We start from the raw sequence: 20,412 nt of genomic DNA on the forward strand, positions 1-20,412 counted from the left end.
ATCTACATTGTTTACAATAATTGTCATAAAATAAACATATATTTTGGGTTATGATGGAATAAGACTTGAATTTCTGTAATTCATTTAATAGTGTAGAAATCTATGTAGAAAACGCAGATTGCACCATTAAAATAAAGTACAGGATGGATTTGGTAAACAGTAACATAAATATGGCATGTTGTTATTCATTTCAAGCTAATATTGGAGGATTGTGACTTTCTTTGTTGTAGTGCTGAGTACACACATCTACTCTGGACACTCTGAAGATGATGATGGTAGATATCTGTACACTTGATCAAGCCTTCATCTCTTAATGCTTCATCATATTTCTTTGTTTGTGATTTTTAAACTGCTTTTGGATAGACATATTTTGTGTTTTGAGTGTCTCAAAATAACCTGTGTAAAGCAATTGTATCACGCCAGTTTTTATTTTGTGCAGGACAGGCAAAGGCTGTTCTGACCATACACCCCAAATACTCCCAGATATTCAGTAGAGAGTCTGTCACTCTCAGATGTAACATACAGAGAGGAGAAGTCACTGACTGGGAATACAAATGGCGCATGGATGTCATAGACTCCCTCAGTAGGAAGCATGAATATGAGATCAGTGAGGTTAAGATTTCAGACAGTGGTGACTACTGGTGTCTGGCTACACATATTGATCAGAAGAAGCATTCTGAGTGGAGTGATGCAGTCAGACTGACGGTGACAGGTAAGTCATCTTAGCTCTCGTTCACAACAGTGCCTCCATGCCCATAAACACTTGACATTGGGCCCCATTTTAAGGAGGCTATTTAGTCGTTTTAAAAAGGTCTGTCTACCATTGCTGTTCAGATTCCCCCATTAATTCATTCTAATTTCATGTAATAATTGTAAGAAATATGGGGTACGGTACTAAGATTATACTTTTAACTGATTGGTACACTAATTTCATTAGTCTTCATTTAACTTAATAAATAAATTATATATATATATATATATATAAAGTTACCAAGCATGTATCCAGATGTTTTGATATTCTGCTTTCTGTTTTCTTAGCTGTTCCTGGAACTACACTGACCTTAATTCAAACCCTGTGTACACTGGAGAGACAGTAACTCTGATGTGTTCATTCTGGCCTTACATTTACTGGAGCTATACGTGGTTCAAAGACAACAATGAAAAACTAGTGCCCCAGTCTGACAGACACACTACAACAGGAGCCACCTTCACCATCAGTAGAGCTGCTGAGTCTGACCAGGGCCTCTACTGGTGTCAGGGAGAGATCCAGTCCAGATCCATATAATCAGTGATCCTGTCACTATCAATGTGATTGGTGAATAATTGTGTGTGTGTGTGTGTGTGTCTGTGTGTGTGGACGTGTTTAACTATACTTGTGGGGACCAGAAGTCCCAACAAGAATAGTAAACCAAGAAAATGTTGATCAACTGAGGACATTTTGGTGGTCCCCACATGGTCAAATGCTATTTCTAGGGAGTTTAGAGTTAAGGTTAGAATTAGTGTTAGGGTTAGAATTAGGGTTAAGGTTTTTTGGGTTAAGGTTAGGGTTAGGGTTAGGGTAATGGTACGAATTAATGTTAGGTTTGGTTAGGGGTTAGTACCCCCCCACCCCCCTTGACGCGCGGCTCCAGCTGCGCGCCGACACCGGCCTCGGGGATGACCCGGAGGACGAGGCGCAGGACGATCCGGGTGGAGACGGTGAAATTCCTGCAGTACGGCAGGGTCCAGGATGTCCTCCACCGGCGACCAGCATCTCTCCTCCGGACCGTACCCCTCCCACTCCACGAGGTACTGAAGGCCCCTCGCCCGATGTCTTGAGCCCGATGTCTTGGAACCTCCCGCACCTCAGTCTGCTGGAGCGGACCTGCCACCACCGGCCTGAGGAGAGACACATGGAACGAGGGGTTAACACGGTAATCACGGGGGAGCTGTAACCTATAGCATACCTCGTTCAGTCTCCTCAGGACTTTATATGGCCCCACAAACCGCAGACCCAGCTTCCGGCAGAGCAGGCGAAGGGGCAGGTTTCGGGTCGAGAGCCAGACCCGTTCCCCCGGTGCATACACCGATGGCCCGTTGCAGGCGCACATGGGCAGCGTCCCATGTCTCCTCCGAGCGCCGAAACCATTAATCCACCGCAGGTGCCTCGACCGGCTGATTGTCTACTACACACTGAAACGGAGACATGTTTGTGGAGGAGTGGCGGAGGGAGTTTTGGGCCATCTCTGCCCAGGGGATGAAAGCCGCCCACTCACCCGGCCGGTCCTGGCAATAGGACCGCAGAAACCTACCCACATCCTGGTTAACTCTCTCCACCTGCCCATTACTCTTGGGGTGAAAACCTGAGGTCAGGCGGACCGAGACCCCCAGACATTCCATGAACGCCCTCCAGCCCCTCGATGTGAACTGGGGACCCCGATCAGACACTATATCCTCAGGCACCCCGTAGTGCCGGAAGACGTGGGTAAACAGGGCCTCCGCAGTCTGTAGGGCCGTAGGGAGACCGGGCAAAGGAAGGAGATGGCAGGACTTAGAAAACCGATCAACAACGACCAGGATCGTGGTGTTACCTTGTGACGGAGGAAGTCCACCGATAGGTGTGACCACTGCCGTTGTGGAACGGTTAGGGGGTGTAATTTCCCTCTGGGCAGGTGTCTAGGTGCCTTGCACTGGGCGCACACAGAGCAGGAGGAAACATAAACCCTCACGTCCTTAGCTAAAGTGGGCCACCAGTACTTCCCACTAAGACAGCGCACTGTCCGACCGATGCCAGCAAGACCAGAGGAGGGTGACGTGTGGGCCCAACAGATCAATCGATCGCGGACATCAGACGGAACGTACAGACACCCAACTGGACACTGTGTGGGAGTGGGCTCCGTACATAACGCCCACTCGATGTCCGCGTCAACCTCCCATACCACCGGTGCCACCAGGCAAGAAGCCGGAAGTATGGGAGTGAGATCCGTGGACCGCTCCTCTGTGTCATACATCCGGGATAGTGCGTCTGCCTTAGCGTTCAGGGAACCTGGTCTGTAGGATAGGGTGAAAACAAAACAGGTGAAAAACATTGCCCACCTTGCCTGGCGAGGGTTCAGTCTCCTCGCTGCCCGGATGTACTCCAGATTGCGGTGGTCAGTCCAAATGAGGAAAGGGTGTTTAGACCCCTCAAGCCAATGCCTCCACGCCTTCAGAGCCTTGACAACAGCTAACAGCTCCCGGTCCCCCAGATCATAGTTTCGCTCCGCCGGGCTGAGCTTCTTCGAAAAGAAAGCACAGGGGCGGAGCTTTGGTGGCATACCCGAGCGCTGAGAGAGCACAGCTCCTATCCCAGCCTCGGATGCGTCCACCTCTACTATGAATGCCAATGAGGGATCAGGATAAGCCAGCACGGGAGCTGAGGTAAACAGAGCCTTCAGGTGACCAAAAGCCCTGTCCGCCCCAGCTGACCACTGCAGTCGCACCGGTCCCCCCTTCAGCAAGGAGGTAATGGGAGCCGCTACCTGACCAAAGCCCTGGATAAACCTCCGGTATTAGTTGGCAAACCCTAAGAAACCGCTGCACCTCCTTTACCGTACGGCTGAAATGCAGTCATTCTCCATCTCCACCCCTTTGACGTGGACAGGCGGTACCCTAGGAAGGAGACGGACTGTTGGAAGAACAGACATTTCTCAGCCTTGATGTACAGGTCATGCTCCAACAGTCGACCAAGCACCTTGTGCACCAGGGACACATGCTCGTCGCGAGTAGCGGAGTATATTAGAATGTCATCTAAATACACCACTACACCCTGCCCGTGCAGGTCCCTGAAAATCTTGTCTACAAAGGATTGGAAGACTGATGGAGCATTCATCAACCCGTAGGGCATGACGAGGTACTCATAGTGCCCAGAGGTGGTACTAAATGCCGTCTTCCACTCATCCCCCTCCCGGATACGCACCAGGTTGTAAGCGCTCCTGAGATCAAATTTGGTGAAGAAGCGCGCCCCGTGCAATGACTCTGTCACACTGGCTATGAGAGGCAGTGGGTAACTGTACTTCACAGTGATCAGATTTAGACCTCGATAGTCAATGCACGGGCGTAAACCTCCATCCTTCTTCTTCACAAAAAAGAAACTAGAGGAGGCAGGTGAAGTGGAAGGCCAAATGTATCCCTGTCCCAGAGATTCGGAGACATATGTTTACATAGCCGCCGTCTCCTCCTGAGACAGAGGATACACGTGACTCCTGGGAAGTGCTGCGCCTACCTGGAGATTTATCGCACAGTCCCCCTGTCGATGGGGTATGTTGAGCTCCTGAGTCTTTTTACAGAAGGCGAGAGCCAAATCGGCATATTGGGGGGGGAATGTGCATAGTGGAGACCTGGTTTGGACTCTCCACCGTAGTTGCACCTATGGAAACACCTACACACCTCCCTGAGCACTGCCGTGACCATCCCTTGAGAGCCCTCTGTTACCACAAAATAGTGGGGTCATGAGAGGCCAACCAGGGAAGCCCCAACACCACAGGAAACGCAGGAGCATCGATCAGGAAGAGACTAATTCTCTCCTCATGACCCTCCTGCGTTTTCATACATAGTGGAGCTGTGACCTCCCTAATCAGGCCCGACCCTAAAGGACGACTATCTAAGGCATGTACAGGGAAGAGCACATCAACAGGAACAATAGGGATCCCTAATCTACGTGCAAATGAACGGTCAATAAAGTTCCCAGCTGTGCCTGAATCTACTAGCGCATTATGCTGGGAATGCGGGGAAAACTCAGGAAATTCTATGCATACCCACATGTGTACAACAGGGAGCTCTGAGTGAGTCGGGTGCCTACTCACCTGGGATGATCCACCAGTGCTGGGAACTTCCCCAGCACCGACCAGCAGTGTGCCCTCTGTGGCCTCAGTTGGTGCAGGAAACGGCCCCCCCTCCAGTCACCCTTCGAGCAGCACCTCCAAGCTCCATAGGGGTAGGGTCGGAGGTGCTGGGGGATGGAATGGACGGACCCTGACCCGGACGTCCGCGGGTGGCCAACAGGTTATCCAGCCGTTAAGATACATCCACCAGCTGGTCGAGGGTAAGTGCGGTGTCCCAGCATGCCAGCTCCAGACGAACGTCCTCACGTAGACTACACCGGTAATGGTCGATCAGGGCCCTCTCATTCCATCCCGAGCTGGCAGCCAAGGTCCTGAAGTCCAGTGTGAAGTCCTGTGCGCTCCTCTTCCCCTGTCTGAGCTGGAACAAGCATTCCCCCGCCACTCTCCCCTCAGGTGGATGACCGAAGACCGCCCGGAAGCGGCGGGTGAAATCCTCATAGCGAACCAACGCTGTGTCTATTCCTCCCCATTCGGCGTTGGCCCACTCAAGCGCTCTCCCCGACAGACAGGAGATGAGGGCGGACACGCTCTCGTATCCCGAGGGAGCCGGGTGGATGGTGGCCAGGTAGAGCTCCAGCTGGAGCAGGAACCCCTGGCACCCGGCAGACGTCCCATCATATGCCCTCGGGATCGAGAGCCGAATCCCACTTGGTCCAGGTGACGGAGTGGTGGACATCGGTGTGGGTTGATCTGAAGTTGATGGTCAATGTGCAGCGGTAGGACTGAGTCAGGCGCAGGACACAGAACTGAGTAAACTACGTACTTACCTCGAAAATTAAACAACACTAATTTCCACGCAGGGAAAACACACCAGCTCACATAAGTCTTAGACACAAAACAAAGAACAAACACGCACAAAACCATGTGGGAACCAGAGGGTAAAATAGGGAAATAATATAATGTAATGGGAACCAGGTGTGTACAATCAAGACAAAACAAATGGAAAAAGAAACGTAGATCGGTGGCAGCTAGAAAGCCAGTAACGACGAAGTCGTGACAATGTCCCCACAAAGTCAGCCCTGCAAGACTGTGTGTGTGTAGACATGACTGTATATGTCAGTATTCTGATGACTATATCTTGGTAAGTCAGACAGCTCAGACTGCATACTGTATGCTCAGAAATGGCAACTTATGATATGGTCATATTGTGATAAATGCTGATCAACATTATTTTACATTCTAAGGTGTGTGATAATGTTAATTTTCTGTGGTGTGTCTGTGCAGAGAGACCTGTGACTGTTCTGACCCTCCAACCCAACTGGCCCCACGTATTCAGCGGAGAGACTGTCACTCTCAGATGTGACTTGCAGGGAAGAGAAGAGATTGAGCTTTTATAACAATTTTCGGAAGTTGGTCTACGCGAATATAGAACCTGAGTACAGAATCAGTCCTGCAAAGAATGGTCTATATACCTGTGAAGATCTTCAAAAAAACAATTGCTTAAAACACTCAGAGTCAACTAATGCTATACAATTGACTGTGTTAGGTAAGTCTGTTTTTATGGGATTGCAAGAGAAAGAGACAGAATTGTGAGGAAAAGACTAAAGGGATGAGGTCAAATAGCAGACAGTGAGATCAATGATGGAACTAAATTATTGTTTGATTTTGGGGTAAGGTACAATATCATGATAACAAATGGGGTAAATATTTTATTCTAAAATAATTTAATTAAAGAACAAACATTTTAATTGTGTCATCTCCTTTATAACAAATAAACCCCAAGCTGTCCTGAGTGTCTCTCCTCAGTGGCTGAACCCTGGAGACTCAGTTACTCTGAGCTGTGGGGTTAAAGAGTCATCTAGAGGCTGGAGGTTCTTCTGGTACCGAACTGTTCCCTACAGAGCTGGGTTACCCTCCCTATTGGACAAATCCTACTCTGTAGAGCCTCTATCTGGCAATGGGACTACTGAAGACTCCTACACTCTGATCCCTGCTGGTCCTAATCACACATGAGGATATGTGTGTAGAGCTGGGAGAGGAGACCCAGTCTATGACACACTCTACAGTGAACCTCAGTTTCTCTGGTCAGGAGGTAACTAACTGCATTGAAACTGCATTTCACCACATTTAAGTCATCCTCATGTGTATATATAACTATAAGTTTGACTTTTCCTCTTTGTTTCAGACCTGCATCCTTCAGTGTCTCTCAGAATACGACCCAACAGAACTCAACACTTTACATCAAAGTCTCTCTCACTGAGCTGTGAGGAGAAGGGGAACTCTACTGGATGGAGACTGAAGATATACAGAGAGAGAGGAGTGGAGTCAGGGTGTGGCTCTAACTGGGGATCAATAGCAGGGTCCACATGTACCATCAGGTCCACACTTGAAAAGGACAGTGGAATGTACTGGTGTGAGTCTGCATCAGGAGAGTACAGTAATGCTGTCAACATCACAGTGGATGGTACGTTGTCACGTTCATTTAATTACGGGACAGACCAAGGTGCAGCGTGATATACAGTGAGGGAAAAAAGTATTTGATCCCCTGCTGATTTTGTACGTTTGCCCACTGACAAAGAAATGATCAGTCTATAATTTTAATGGTAGGTTTATTTGAACAGTGAGAGACAGACTAACAACAAAAAAATCCAGAAAAACGCATGTCAAAAATGTTATAAATTGATTTGCATTTTAATGAGGGAAATAAGTATTTGACCCCTTTGCAAAACATGATTTAGTACTTGGTGGCAAAACCCTTGTTGGCAGTCACAGAGGTCAGACGTTTCTTGTAGTTGGCCACCAGATTTGTACACATCTCAGGAGGGAATTTGCCCCACTCCTCTTTGCAGATCTTCTCCAAGTCATTAAGGTTTTGAGGCTGACGTTTGGCAACTCAAACCTTCAGCTCCCTCCACAGATTTTCTATGGGATTAAGGTCTGGAGACTGGCTAGGCCACTCCAGGACCTTAATGTGCTTCTTCTTGAGCCACTCCTTTGTTGCCTTGGCCATGTGTTTTGGGTCATTGTCATGCTAGAATACCCATCCACGACCCATTTTCAATGCCCTGGCTGAGGGAAGGAGGTTCTCAACCAAGATTTGACGGTACATGGCCCCGTCCATCGACCCTTTGATGCGGTGAAGTTGTCCTGTCCCCTTAGCAGAAAAACACCACCAAAGCATAATGTTTCCACCTCCATGTTTGACGGTGGGGATGGTGTTCTTGGGGTCATAGGCAGCATTCCTCCTCCTCCAAACACAGCGAGTTGAGTTGATGCCAAAGAGCTCCATTTTGGTCTCATCTGACCACAAGACTTTCACCCAGTTCTCCTCTGAATCATTCAGATGTTCATTGGCAAACTTCAGACAGTTATGTATATGTGCTTTCTTGAGCATGGGGACCTTGCGGGCGCTGCAGGATTTCAGTCCTTCACGGCGTAGTGTGTTACCAATTGTTTTCTTGGTGACTATGGTCCCAGTTGCCTTGAGATCATTGACAATATCCTCCCGTGTAGTTCTGGGCTGATTCCTCACCGTTCTCATGATCATTGCAACTCCACGAGGTGAGATCTTGCATGGAGCCCCAGGCCAAGGGAGATTGACAGTTATTTTGTGTTTCTTCCATTTGCGAATAATCGCAACAACTGTTGTCACCTTCTCACCAAGCTGCTTGGCGATGGTCTTGTAGCCCATTCCAGCCTTGTGTAGGACTACAATCTTGTCCCTGACATCCTAGAAGAGCTCTTTGGTCTTGGCCATGGTGGAGAGTTTGGAATCTGATTGATTGATTGCTTCTGTGGACAGGTGTCTTTTATACAGGTAACAAACTGAGATTAGGAGCACACTCTTAAAGGGAGTGCTCCTAATCTCAGCTCGTTACCTGTATAAAAGACACCTGGGAGCCAGAAATCTTTCTGATTGAGAGGGGGTCAAATACTTATTTCCCTCATTAAAATGCAAATCAATTTATAACATTTTTGACATGCGTTTTTCTGGATTTTTTTGTTGTTATTCTGTCTCTCACTGTTCAAATAAACCTACCATTAAAATTATAGACTGATCATTTCTTTGTCAGTGGGCAAACATACAAAATCATCAGGGGATCAAATACTTTCTTCCCTCACTGTACGTACATGTTTATTAAACCAATAAACACTCGACAAAACAATAAACAAAACGAAACGTGAAGTCCAAGGTAGCACACACAACATACCTTACAAGGAACAAGATCCCACAACCCGCTAGTGCCAATAGGCTGCCTAAGTATGATCCCCAATCAGAGACAACGAGCTACAGCTGCCTCTGATTGGGAACCACACCGGCCAACATAGATCTACACATAATAGATCAAAACATAGAAAACAGCACAAAGAATATACACACCCTGACTCAACATATAAGATTCCCCTGAGTCAGGGTGTGACATACGTCTATTGTACAATATTCACTAACCTTTTTTACATTTCAATGTATGATACTGATGTTCATTTCTGAAACTGAATGAATGTATCTCATATAAAATGCAAGCTCATAAGACATTAATATATTGTGAGTGATTACTCCTGATTTACAGTTTTATGTATATATTATGTTACACAGCTGGTGCTGTGATCCTGGAAAAACCTGCCTATCCCATGACTGAGGGAGACTCTGTGACTCTGCTCTGTACAAATAGATATCAGGAAACAAACCCAAACCCCAAGGTTGATTTCTACAAAGATGGAGAACTCATCAGGAATGAGACCACGGGAGGGATGACCATCACTGCAGTATCAAAGTCAGATGAAGGCTTCTATAAGTGTAAATCTAATGAAGGAGAATCACCAGAGAGCTGGGTGAAAGTGAGAGGTGAGAAGAGCAGTATGTGTGTGTGTGTGTGTGTGTGTGTGTGTGTGTGTTGATGGTAAAACATATGTTTTGATAGTCCCTCCAGGTTCTATTGTCTCCATCTCTCTGCTGTTCAGGCTGCTGTGTGGTCTACTGGTGGTGTCTCCCTTTCTACTGGTATCTATCATTCTGATGGTGAAATGCTGCAGGGCTCAAGGTGACCACTTTATTTCAGTGTGTATCTACAAGAAGCTTATCCAGCTTGATATTTTCCTTCTTTATGTCATGCTCTTGTATTACTGTTATCAAGTAATATTGACTCAAATGGTTCATTTCAAATGTGAATAGACATAGTGCCCAGTGGCAGCTATTTCTGTTAAATGTCTTCTACGGAAATGTTCTTCCCCCAGAAAAGGCAAACTAACATTTTCATTACTTCTGAAGGATTACATTTTAGTGCTGTGCAGTTGAACGAGCAGTTGAATCAGTTTAACTCTAATGCTACTCTCCGTCCGTTATATTCCTATAGGCATGTGTTCAACAACCAAATCTCCTCAAGATGAGTTACGATCTGATGATATCATCGAACAGGCCGAATCATCCGTGTGATCATTACAGTATGAACTGTAAGCTGAATGACCATTTTTATGATTTTAAAGTTTTTGCCATTGCCTTGCCATTGATTTATGATAGCGTTTACTGAGTCAAATATCATTGAATGAAATTTTACAAATACTAAATGCTATGATTTAGCAAGTTGACGTTTTCAGCTTTTGGGATCTTGTATGCTTTGTTATTGTTGATTGTTGTTAATATTCTTGAAATATTACACTTACCCCTCTTTGATTTCAGTTTGTTGATTGAAAAAGAGTGTAGTGCCTGTTTTGTTTAAAAGTAGAATTTGTTGTATTTTTTTAATATGTTGTATTTTAGATAATGTCATGCTTTTTACATGTAGGTGCATATATGCTATATGTGAATATTTTCTGGGACTAAAGGTGGGTTTATACTTGGTTGGCCGACCTACTATAACAACTTTAACAGTTATGTTGGAACATGTATAATTTGTTTTTAACTCAATTAATGCTCATTTTCATTTACATTTTCCATACTTTCCACTTCTATGTCTATATGTTTTTTATAAAATGTTATTTCTTCAGTAGTTGTTATAGGAGCCAGATGAGTGTTCCACTATTGAACTTGAATAAAGAGGGTGTGCATTGTCTTACATCAGATAGCACGACGATTCCGCCTGACGAGAGTCACATAGGAGTGACGCCACCTGACGTAAGACAATGGAGGTTGTGTTGCATTTTGTATTTTGTATTAATTCTCATTTGTCAAATAAAAAGTGATGATTCCCCACATCATTGTATTGCTTTGAAATATAATTTAATTTAAGGACATATTCCTTTTACTCTCTGTATTGCTGAGTTGAAACAATGCATTTACATCTTGAACATTCCTATACATTTCTTATTATGTAAAGCAACACTTTTTAACAAAATCTCTATACACCATATTGCTGTCAGTCTTCTTAAACCACATTCAGATTTGACTTCTACTGATATGAACCCATACAGAAGTGGTCCATGTCTGTACTAATATGATGACATAGAGAGAGGAAGGAATAAGAGGGCAGACCCAGTAGACTGAGGGGTTATGTTGTTGCTATGTGACCAATGACCATATTAGCTTCTATATTGTGATCCACAAGAATGTGTAGTAGTTACAGGCCTGTCCTGAAGGGGCGATAAGAAACCCCAGATGTTTCCCTTAGTAAATCCACTAAAGGTGAAGTCTCTAACTGCTTTCCCCCTGTAACATTTCTCTCCCCATATTTGTTTCTTCACATATGTTGTACATGTGTCCCACACTCTACACCCTACAACAAACCACACATTTTTAGAGGTTAAAAGTTTTAAAAAATGTATTAATGTATTCAACATGTATTTAAACTCTACACTTAAACCTGGAAACCCAGTTCCCCAGTTACAGCTTTGAAACTCACATCTCTGGTCAGTGGTACTAAATTACACACAGCTCTGTCTCTGATGTACACACACTCACAAAACACACACACACACATACAGTGCATTCGGAAAGTATTCAGACCCCTTGACTTTTTCCACATTTACAGCCTTATTCTAAAATGGATGAAATAAAACATGTTCTTAATCTATGTACACACAATACCCCACATTGACAACGTGAAAACAGGTTTTTAGACGTTCTTGCACATTCATAAAAAATAAATAAACATAAATATTACATTTACATAAGTACTCATACCCTTTATTATGAGACTCGAAATTGAGCTCATTGATTGGACATGATTTGGAAAGGCACAAACCCGTCTATATAAGGTCCCACAGTTGACAGTGCATGTCAGAGCAAAAACCAAGCCATGAGGTCAAAGGAATTGTCCATAGAGACAGGATTGTGTCGAGGCACAGATTTGTGGAAGGGTACCAAATAATGTCTGCAGCATTGAAGGTCCCCAAGAACACAGTGGCCTCCATCATTCTTAAATAGAAAAAGTTTGGAACCACCATGACTCTTCCTAGAGCTGGCCGCCCGGCCAAACTGAGCCATCGGGGGCAGAAGGAGAAGGGCCTTGGTCAGGGAGGTGACCAAAAACCCAATGGTCACTGACAGAGCTCCAGAGTTCCTCTGTGGAGATGGGAGAACCTTCCAGAAGGACAACCATCTCTGCAGCACTCCACCAATCAGGCCTTTATGGTAGAGTGGCCAGACGGAAGCCAATCCTCAGTAAAAGGCACATGACAGCCCTCTTGGAGTTTGCCAAAAGGCTCTCAGACCATGAGAAACAAGATTCACTGGTCTGATGAAATCAAAATTGAACTATTTCGCCTGAATGCCAAGCATCATGTCTGGAGGAAACCTGGCACCATCCCTACGGTGAAGCACGGTGGTGGCAGTATCATGTTGTGGGGATGTTTTTCAGCGGCAGGTACACTAGTCAGGATCGAGGGAAAGATGAACGGAGCAAAGTACAGAGAGATCCTTGATGAAAACCTGCTCCCGAGCACTCAGGACCTTAGATTGGGGCGAAGGTTCACCTTCCAACAGGACAACGACCCTAAGCATACCACCAAGACAATGCAGAGGTGGCTTCGGGACAAGTCTCTGAATGTCCTTAAGTAGCCCAGCCAGAGCCCGGACTTGAACCCGATCTAACATCTTTGTAGAGACCTGAAAATAGCTGTGCAGCGACACTCCCCATGCAACCTGACAGAGCTTGAGAGGATCTGCAGAGAAAAATGGGAGAAACTCCCCAAATACAGGTGTGCCAAGCTTGTAGCGTCATACCCAAGAAGACTTGAGGCTGTAATCGCTGCCAAAGGTGCTTCAACAAAGTACTGAGTAAAGGGTCTGAATACTTATGTAAATGTAAACTATAGTTTGTTAACAAGAAATTTGTGGATTGGTTGAAAAAATAGTTTTAATGACTCCAACCTAAGTGTATGTAAACTTCCGACTTCAATTGTAACTAAACGTATTCTTCATAACAGAACCATCTGAGGTTATGTGCGTGTGTGTGGGTGTGTGTGTGTGTGTGTGTGTGTGTGTGTGTGTGTGTGTGTGTGTGTGTGTGTGTGTGTGTGTGTGTGTGTGTGTGTGTGTGTGTGTGTGTGTGTGTGTGTGTGTGTGTGTGTGAATTGACGGGGTGCCTGAAGATGTCCATTTCCATTGTTGATCAACTGAGGTTAGCTGGCTATGTTTGCCACCTGACAACTGAGCCAAAGTTTGAGGGGAGGCCTACTCTATCTATCTATCTATCTATCTATCTATCTATCTATCTATCTATCTATCTATCTATCTATCTATCACTATCTATCTATCTATCTATCTATCTATCTATCTATCTATCTATCTATCTATCTATCTATCTATCTATCTATCTATCTATCTATCTATCTATCTATCTATCTATCTATCTATCTATCTATCTATCTATCTATCTATCTATCTATCTATCTATCTATCTACAGTGAGGGAAAAAAGTATTTGATCCCCTGCTGATTTTGTACGTTTGCCCACTGACAAAGACATGATCAGTCTATAATTTTAATGGTAGGTTTATTCGAACAGTGAGAGACAGAATAACAACAACAAAATCCAGAAAAACGCATGTCGAAAATGTTATAAATTGATTTCCATTTTAATGAGGGAAATAAGTATTTGACCCCTCTGCAAAACATGACTTAGTAGTTGGCCACCAAAACATGACGTTTCTTGTAGTTGGCCACCAGGTTTGTACACATCTCAGGAGGGATTTTGTTCCACTCCTCTTTGCAGATCTTCTCCAAGTCATTAAGGTTTTGAGGCTGACGTTTGGCAACTCGAACCTTCAGCTCCCTCCACAGATTTTCTATGGGATTAAGGTCTGGAGACTGGCTAGGCCACTCCAGGACCTTAATGTGCTACTTCTTGAGCCACTCCTTTGTTGCCTTGGCCATGTGTTTTGGGTCATTGTCATGCTGGAATACCCATCCACGACCCATTTTCAATGCCCTGGCTGAGGGAAGGAGGTTCATGGCCCTGTCCATCGTCCCTTTGATGCGGTGAAGTTGTCCTGTCCCCTTAGCAGAAAAACACCCCCAAAGCATAATGTTTCCACCTCCATGTTTGACGGTGGGGATGGTGTTCTTGGGGTCATAGGCAGCATTCCTCCTCCTCCAAACATGGCGAGTTGAGTTGATGCCAAAGAGCTCGATTTTGGTCTCATCTGACCACAACACTTTCACCCAGTTCTCCTCTGAATCATTCAGATGTTCATTGGCAAACTTCAGACGGGCCTGTATATGTGCTTTCTTGAGCAGGGGGACCTTGCGGGCGCTGCAGGATTTCAGTCCTTCACGGCGTAGTGTGTTACCAATTGTTTTCTTGGTAACTATGGTCCCAGTTGCCTTGAGATCATTGATAAGATCCTCCCGTGTAGTTCTGGGCTGATTCCTCACCGTTCTCATGATCATTGCAACTCCACGAGGTGAGATCTTGCATGGAGCCCCAGGCCGAGGGAGATTGACAGGTCTTTTTTGTTTCTTCCATTTGCAAATAATCGCACCAACTGTTGGCACCTTCTCACCAAGCTGCTTGGCGATGGTCTTGTAGCCCATTCCAGCCTTGTGTAGGTCTACAATCTTGTCCCTGACATCCTTGGAGAGCTCTTTGGTTTTGGCCATGGTGGAGAGTTTGGAATCTGATTGATTGATTGCTTCTGTGGAAAGGTGTCTTTTATACAGGTAACAAGCTGAGATTAGGAGCACTCCCTTTAAGAGTGTGCTCCTAATCTCCGCTAGTTACCTGTATAAAATACATCTGGGAGCCAGACATCTTTCTGATTGAGAGGGGGTCAAATACTTATTTCCCTCAATAAAATACAAATCAATTTATAACATTTTTGACATGCGTTTTTCTGGATTTTGTTGTTGTTATTCTGTCTCTCACTGTTCAAATAAACATACCATTAAAATTATAGACTGATCATTTCTTTGTCAGTGGGCAAACATACAAAATCAGCAGGGGTTCAAATACTTTTTTCCCTCACTCTATCTATCTATCTATCTATCTATCTATCTATCTGTCTGTCTGTCTGTCTGTCTGTCTGTCTGTCTGTCTGTCTGTCTGTCTGTCTGTCTGTCTGTCTGTCTGTCTGTCTGTCTGTCTGTCTGTCTGTCTGTCTGTCTGTCTGTCTGTCTGTCTGTCTGTCTGTCTGTCTGTCTGTCTGTCTGCCTGCCTGTCTGTCTGCCTGTCTGTCTGTCTGTCTGTCTGTCTGTCTGTCTGTCTGTGAGTGTGAGAGTTCCTTCGCTACAGTTATAGTAAACTGTGCTAAGAGATTAATGAGTGGTGTTTTGGTGTTTTAGGTCTCCATATTCTCTCTGTTTGCAGAACATGAGAAGTCAGTTTCCATTTAAAGCTGCAGTCCGTAATTCAAACGGCTGAGGGATGGGGCTAAGGAAATTCAAATCAAATCGAATTGTATTGGTCACATACACATTTTTAGCAGATGCTATTGCGGGTGTAGAGAAATGCTTTTGTTCCTAGCTCCAACAGTGCTGTAGTATCTAACCATTCACAACAATACACACAAATCTAAAAGTAAAACATTGGAATTAAGAAATATATAAATATTAGGACGAGCAATGTCAGAGTGGCATTGACTAAAATACAGTAGAATAGAATACAGTATATAAATATGAGATGAGTAAAGCAGTATGTAAACATTATTAAAGTGACTAGTGTTCAATTATTAAAGTGATTCCATGTCTATGTATATAGGGCAGCAGCCTCTAAGGTGCAGGATTGAGTAACCGGGTGTTAGCCGGCTAGTGATGGCTATTTAACAGTCTGATGGCCTTGAGATAGAAGCAGTTTTTCAGTCTCTCGGTCCCAGCTTTGATGCACCTGTACTTACCTCTTGAAGCTTTCCACCTTCTCCACTGCGGTCCCGTCGATGTGGATAGGGGAGTGCTCCCTCTGCTGTTTCCTGAAGTCCACAATAAGCTCATTCGTTTTGTTGACGTTGAGGGAGAGGTTATTTTCCTGGCTCCAGTCCGCCAGGGCCCTCACCTCCTCCCTGTAGGCTGTCTCGTCATTGTTGGTAATCAGGCCTACTACTGTTGTGTCGTCCGCAAACTTGATGATTGAGTTGGAAGCGTGCATGGCCGTGCAGTCATGAGTGAACAGGGAGTACAGGAGGGGGCTGAGCACGCACCACTTGTTGGGCCACTGTGTTGAGGATCAGCGAAGTGGAGGTGTTGTTTCCTACCTTCACCACCTGGGGGCGGCCCGTCAGGAAGTCCAGGACCCAGTTGCACAAGGCGGGATTCAGACCCATGGACCCGAGCTTAATGATGAGCTTGGAGGGTACTATGGTGTTGAAGGCTGAGCTATAGTCAATGAACAGTATTCTTACGAAGGTATTCGTCTTGTCCAGATGGGATGGGGTAGTGTGCAGTGCGATGGCGATTGCATCGTCTGTAGATCTATTGGGGCAGCAACCAATTTGAAGAGGGTCTAGAGCCAGGTAAGGTGGAGGTGATATGATCCTTAATAATGAAACATACACAACCGGCTTTCTTTCTTTATTCCTGTCTGCGCAATGTACTGACAACCCAGCTGGCTGTATGGAAAGGGACAGTATATCCGGAGAGAGCCATGATTCTGTGAAACAGAGTATGTTACAGTCCCTGATGTCTCTCTGGAAGGAGATCCTCGCCCTGAGCTCGTCTACTTTATTGTCCAGAGACTGAACATTAGCGAGTAATATACTCGAAGCGGTGGATTGTGTGCATGCTTCCTGAGTCGGACTAGAAGTCCACTCCGAAAACCTCTTCTCCGCCGGTGGCATCTTGGAGCAGCCTCTGGGATAAGTTCAATTGCCCTGGGGAGTACAAACAAAGGATCCAATTCGGGAAAGACGTATTCCTGGTCATAATGCTGGTGAGTTACCGCCGCTCTGATATCCAAATGTTTTTTCCGGCTGTATGTAATAATACAAAAAACATTCTGGCTAATAATGTAAGAAATACCACACAAAAAAACAAAATACTGCAAAGTTGCTTACGAGCTAGAAGCAGAGCTGCCATGTCTATCGGCGCCATCTTTGGCTCAACAATGTGTGTCAAAGGGGCAATCTGGGATTGCTACATTAATTTTTTGACTTAATTATATATACCCATTGAATCTTGAAGAATATAACATAAATGCCTTATTAGCAAAGTCCAAATGCCATACCCCATCAGCAGAAGACCCATTAAGATTCTCAGAATTACCTTTTGGGGAAGAGCGTGCCTGAAAGAACAGTTATTCTCAGTTTTATGATGTCATATACTCTGCAAGAGTTCTGAGGAGCTGGTCAGTACTGGTACTGTGTATCACTTCCTCTTTAATATTGAAATGTGGACATGCACGTCTATGATGGCAAAGGTGTCTTCCAATTAAGCAAAGGTCAGCAATTAAGCAAAGGTCAGACTCATGAGCCAGGGTGTGGTATTTACTTGGGAACAATATTGAATATCTCCATTACTGTGTTGAATTCCAAGAAGTAACCTACTTATGCATGACTACCAGCTATCCCATATTGCATTCTCATTCTACAGACAGGTCAAGTCACAGGAAGACAAGTCACAGGAAGTTGAAAATGCACACACTGTTATGATATTTTTGCGCTCGCTCGCTCTCTCTACCCCCCTCTCTCGCTCTCTTCCCCCTCTCCCCCATCTCTCTCTCTCTGTCTCTATCTCTCTGTCTCTCTCTCTCTGTCTCTCTATCACTTTCTCTCTTTCTCTTTCTCTCTCTCCCTTCTTTCTCTTTCTCTGCAACTTTGAGTGGTCTGCTCATAAAGTAACAAAGCTACATGTATCTGTGAAACACCATGACCATTAACCACACAACCAGCAGCAGCTAGGAAACACACGTTCCAAACACACATTATTTTCTTGACGCAATGGCTTTTTCTGGCCACTCTTCCGTAAAGGCCAGCTCTGTTGAGTGTACAGCTTAAAGTGGTCCTATGGACAAATACTCCAATCTCCGCTGTGGAGCTTTGCAGCTCCTTCAGGGTTATCTTTGATCTCTTTGTTGCCTCTCTGATATTTTTTTATAACCCAACCCTGATCTGTACTTCTCCACAACTTTGTCCCTGACCTGTTTGGAGAGCTCCATGGACTTCATGGTGCCGCTTGCTTGGTGGTGCCACTTGCTTAGTGTTGTTGCAGACTATGTGGGCTTTCAGAACAGGTGAATATATACTGAGATCATGTGACAGATCATGTGACACTTAGATTGCACACAGGTGGACTTTATTTAACTAATTATGGGACTTCTGAAGGAAATTGGTTGCACCAAATCTTATTTAGGGGATTCATAGCAAAGGGGGTGAATACATATGCATCACCACTTTTCCGTTATATAAATTTTTTAGACAAGTAATTGTTTAAATTTCACTTCACCAATTTGGACAATTTTGTGTATGTCCATGACATGAAATCCCCCAAAAAATCAATTGAAATTACAGGTTGTAATGCAACAAAATAGGAAAAACGCCAAGGGGGATAAATACTTTTGCAAGGCACTGTACCTCTTCTAGATTCTTAAATCACATCCCTATCTTAACAAAAATACTTTCTTCATTTTTCATATTACATGCACAAAGTATTGGATGGGCACTTCGATTTATGCAGTGGGTATACTTTCCAAGTTAAAGTATTTCCTTTATAACATTTTTAATGACATCACAAATAACAAACAAATTGACATTCGTTTTCTATAGATTGCCTCCGACCATTCCCCACGTTCTATATTAGAAATATTGATCCAGTATTTGCTTTAGAACGTGTCAGAGTTTCGGCGGGAAAAGTCTGTGGAAACAAAGGCACATTCCTCTGCAAAACATTGAATCGTCTCTCCTTGATTTACAACCAGGCGTCAGCTGTCAAGCCCCCCCACCCCACCAATTCCCTCCTCCTCCCCTCTGCAGGTGAGAGGGGGTCTGGTTGAAGTTATTCATTGCAAACCTGATCTGACCTATTTGGATCCTCACAGGACAGTCATGACAAAATCCAATCCATTATTATCTATTGATTAGGTAAGACTCTGCATTGCAGTGTATTATTGTGTAATTATTCATGTAGGCACACTGTAACAAGTCTTACAGTGTAACAATTAGCAATTCAAATAATTACTACACCGTACTTACATGAATAATTACACAGTAATAAGACCATTGTAATATAGTGTGCAACCATTGATTGATGTCAGAATAACATGTGTATTTGTGTGTTTCAGTTGTGGGTGTTCCTCTGTTCATCAACAAGAGAGTGGGGGACTCCGTGGAGCTGATGGCAGGCTTAGAGAGGGGACATTTCAAATAATTGGAGTGGAAGTATAGGGGAAAGGATATTGCAAAATTCAACTCAGAAGTTGTATATTCACCTGGATCCCAGTTCGAGGGGAGACTAAAGATGAACACCAAAAACTTCAGTTTAACGGTCAGAGAACTGACACTGCAAGACTCAGGGGATTTTCTAGTTACAGGCGAAGGGGACAAAGGTCAGATTGGCGGTAGGACCATCACTCTGAAGGTCAACGGTAGGCTGTTATCACCTTTTTGCATCCTATTTTGATATCATTCTAATTTATATCCATGACCACGGCTGATGATCTTTAAACTATAACGAAGATTTGTTGGTTTTATACTGACCTTACTCACCATGCTTTGATACATTTCCATCACATTAACAAGTTTTATCCTCTGTCGTCTTTCTCCTGGTGGTATGGCTATGGTAGGGATCATTTAGAAGACTGATTATGAGTCTCTCTCTCTCTCTCCTGGTTGGTCAGAGCCTATATCCAAGGTGGTGATCCAGACAGACATCACGCTATTAGCCAACCACTCCTGTACGGTGCGGCTGGTGTGCAACGTGTCCTGCTACTCCAACCTTACATACACCTGAAGAGAGACTATGAGATGTACGCAGACGCCCAGCAGATTCACTTCTCTCTCTCTCAGCAGCAGAGGGAGACATCAGTATAACGGTGCAATGCTTCCAACCTAGTCAGTTGGAAAACTGTCTTTGCAACAGTAAAGTGTACTAATGACACAACTACCCCACGTACCTAGATATCATAATAATCCCTTCCAAAAACTTTTCAGTGTGCTTATATGCTTATGTTGTCAAATATAATATATAATGCTTGTGATTACATTGGAAGTGTATGATATAGAGCCATTTAGTCTTTATCATATTGTATAGT

At 44.5% G+C, this 20,412-nt stretch overlaps 1 protein-coding gene across 1 annotated transcript; it reads left to right on the plus strand.

Moving 5' to 3' along the window:
- Positions 1–561: 561 nt before the first annotated feature.
- On the plus strand, positions 562–20,111 carry LOC123491442 (low affinity immunoglobulin gamma Fc region receptor II-like). Its single transcript, XM_045222223.1, has 8 exons — positions 562–712; positions 6,087–6,161; positions 6,988–7,266; positions 9,400–9,648; positions 9,725–9,844; positions 19,444–19,499; positions 19,602–19,746; positions 19,999–20,111. Exons 1-8 carry the CDS (start codon positions 562–564, stop codon positions 20,109–20,111), a joined length of 1,188 nt encoding a protein of 395 aa, XP_045078158.1.
- The last annotated feature ends 301 nt before the right edge of the window (positions 20,112–20,412 follow it).

The sequence above is a fragment of the Coregonus clupeaformis genome, chromosome 8 (genome assembly GCF_020615455.1).
Source record: "Coregonus clupeaformis isolate EN_2021a chromosome 8, ASM2061545v1, whole genome shotgun sequence".
Lineage (NCBI taxonomy): Eukaryota > Metazoa > Chordata > Actinopteri > Salmoniformes > Salmonidae > Coregonus > Coregonus clupeaformis.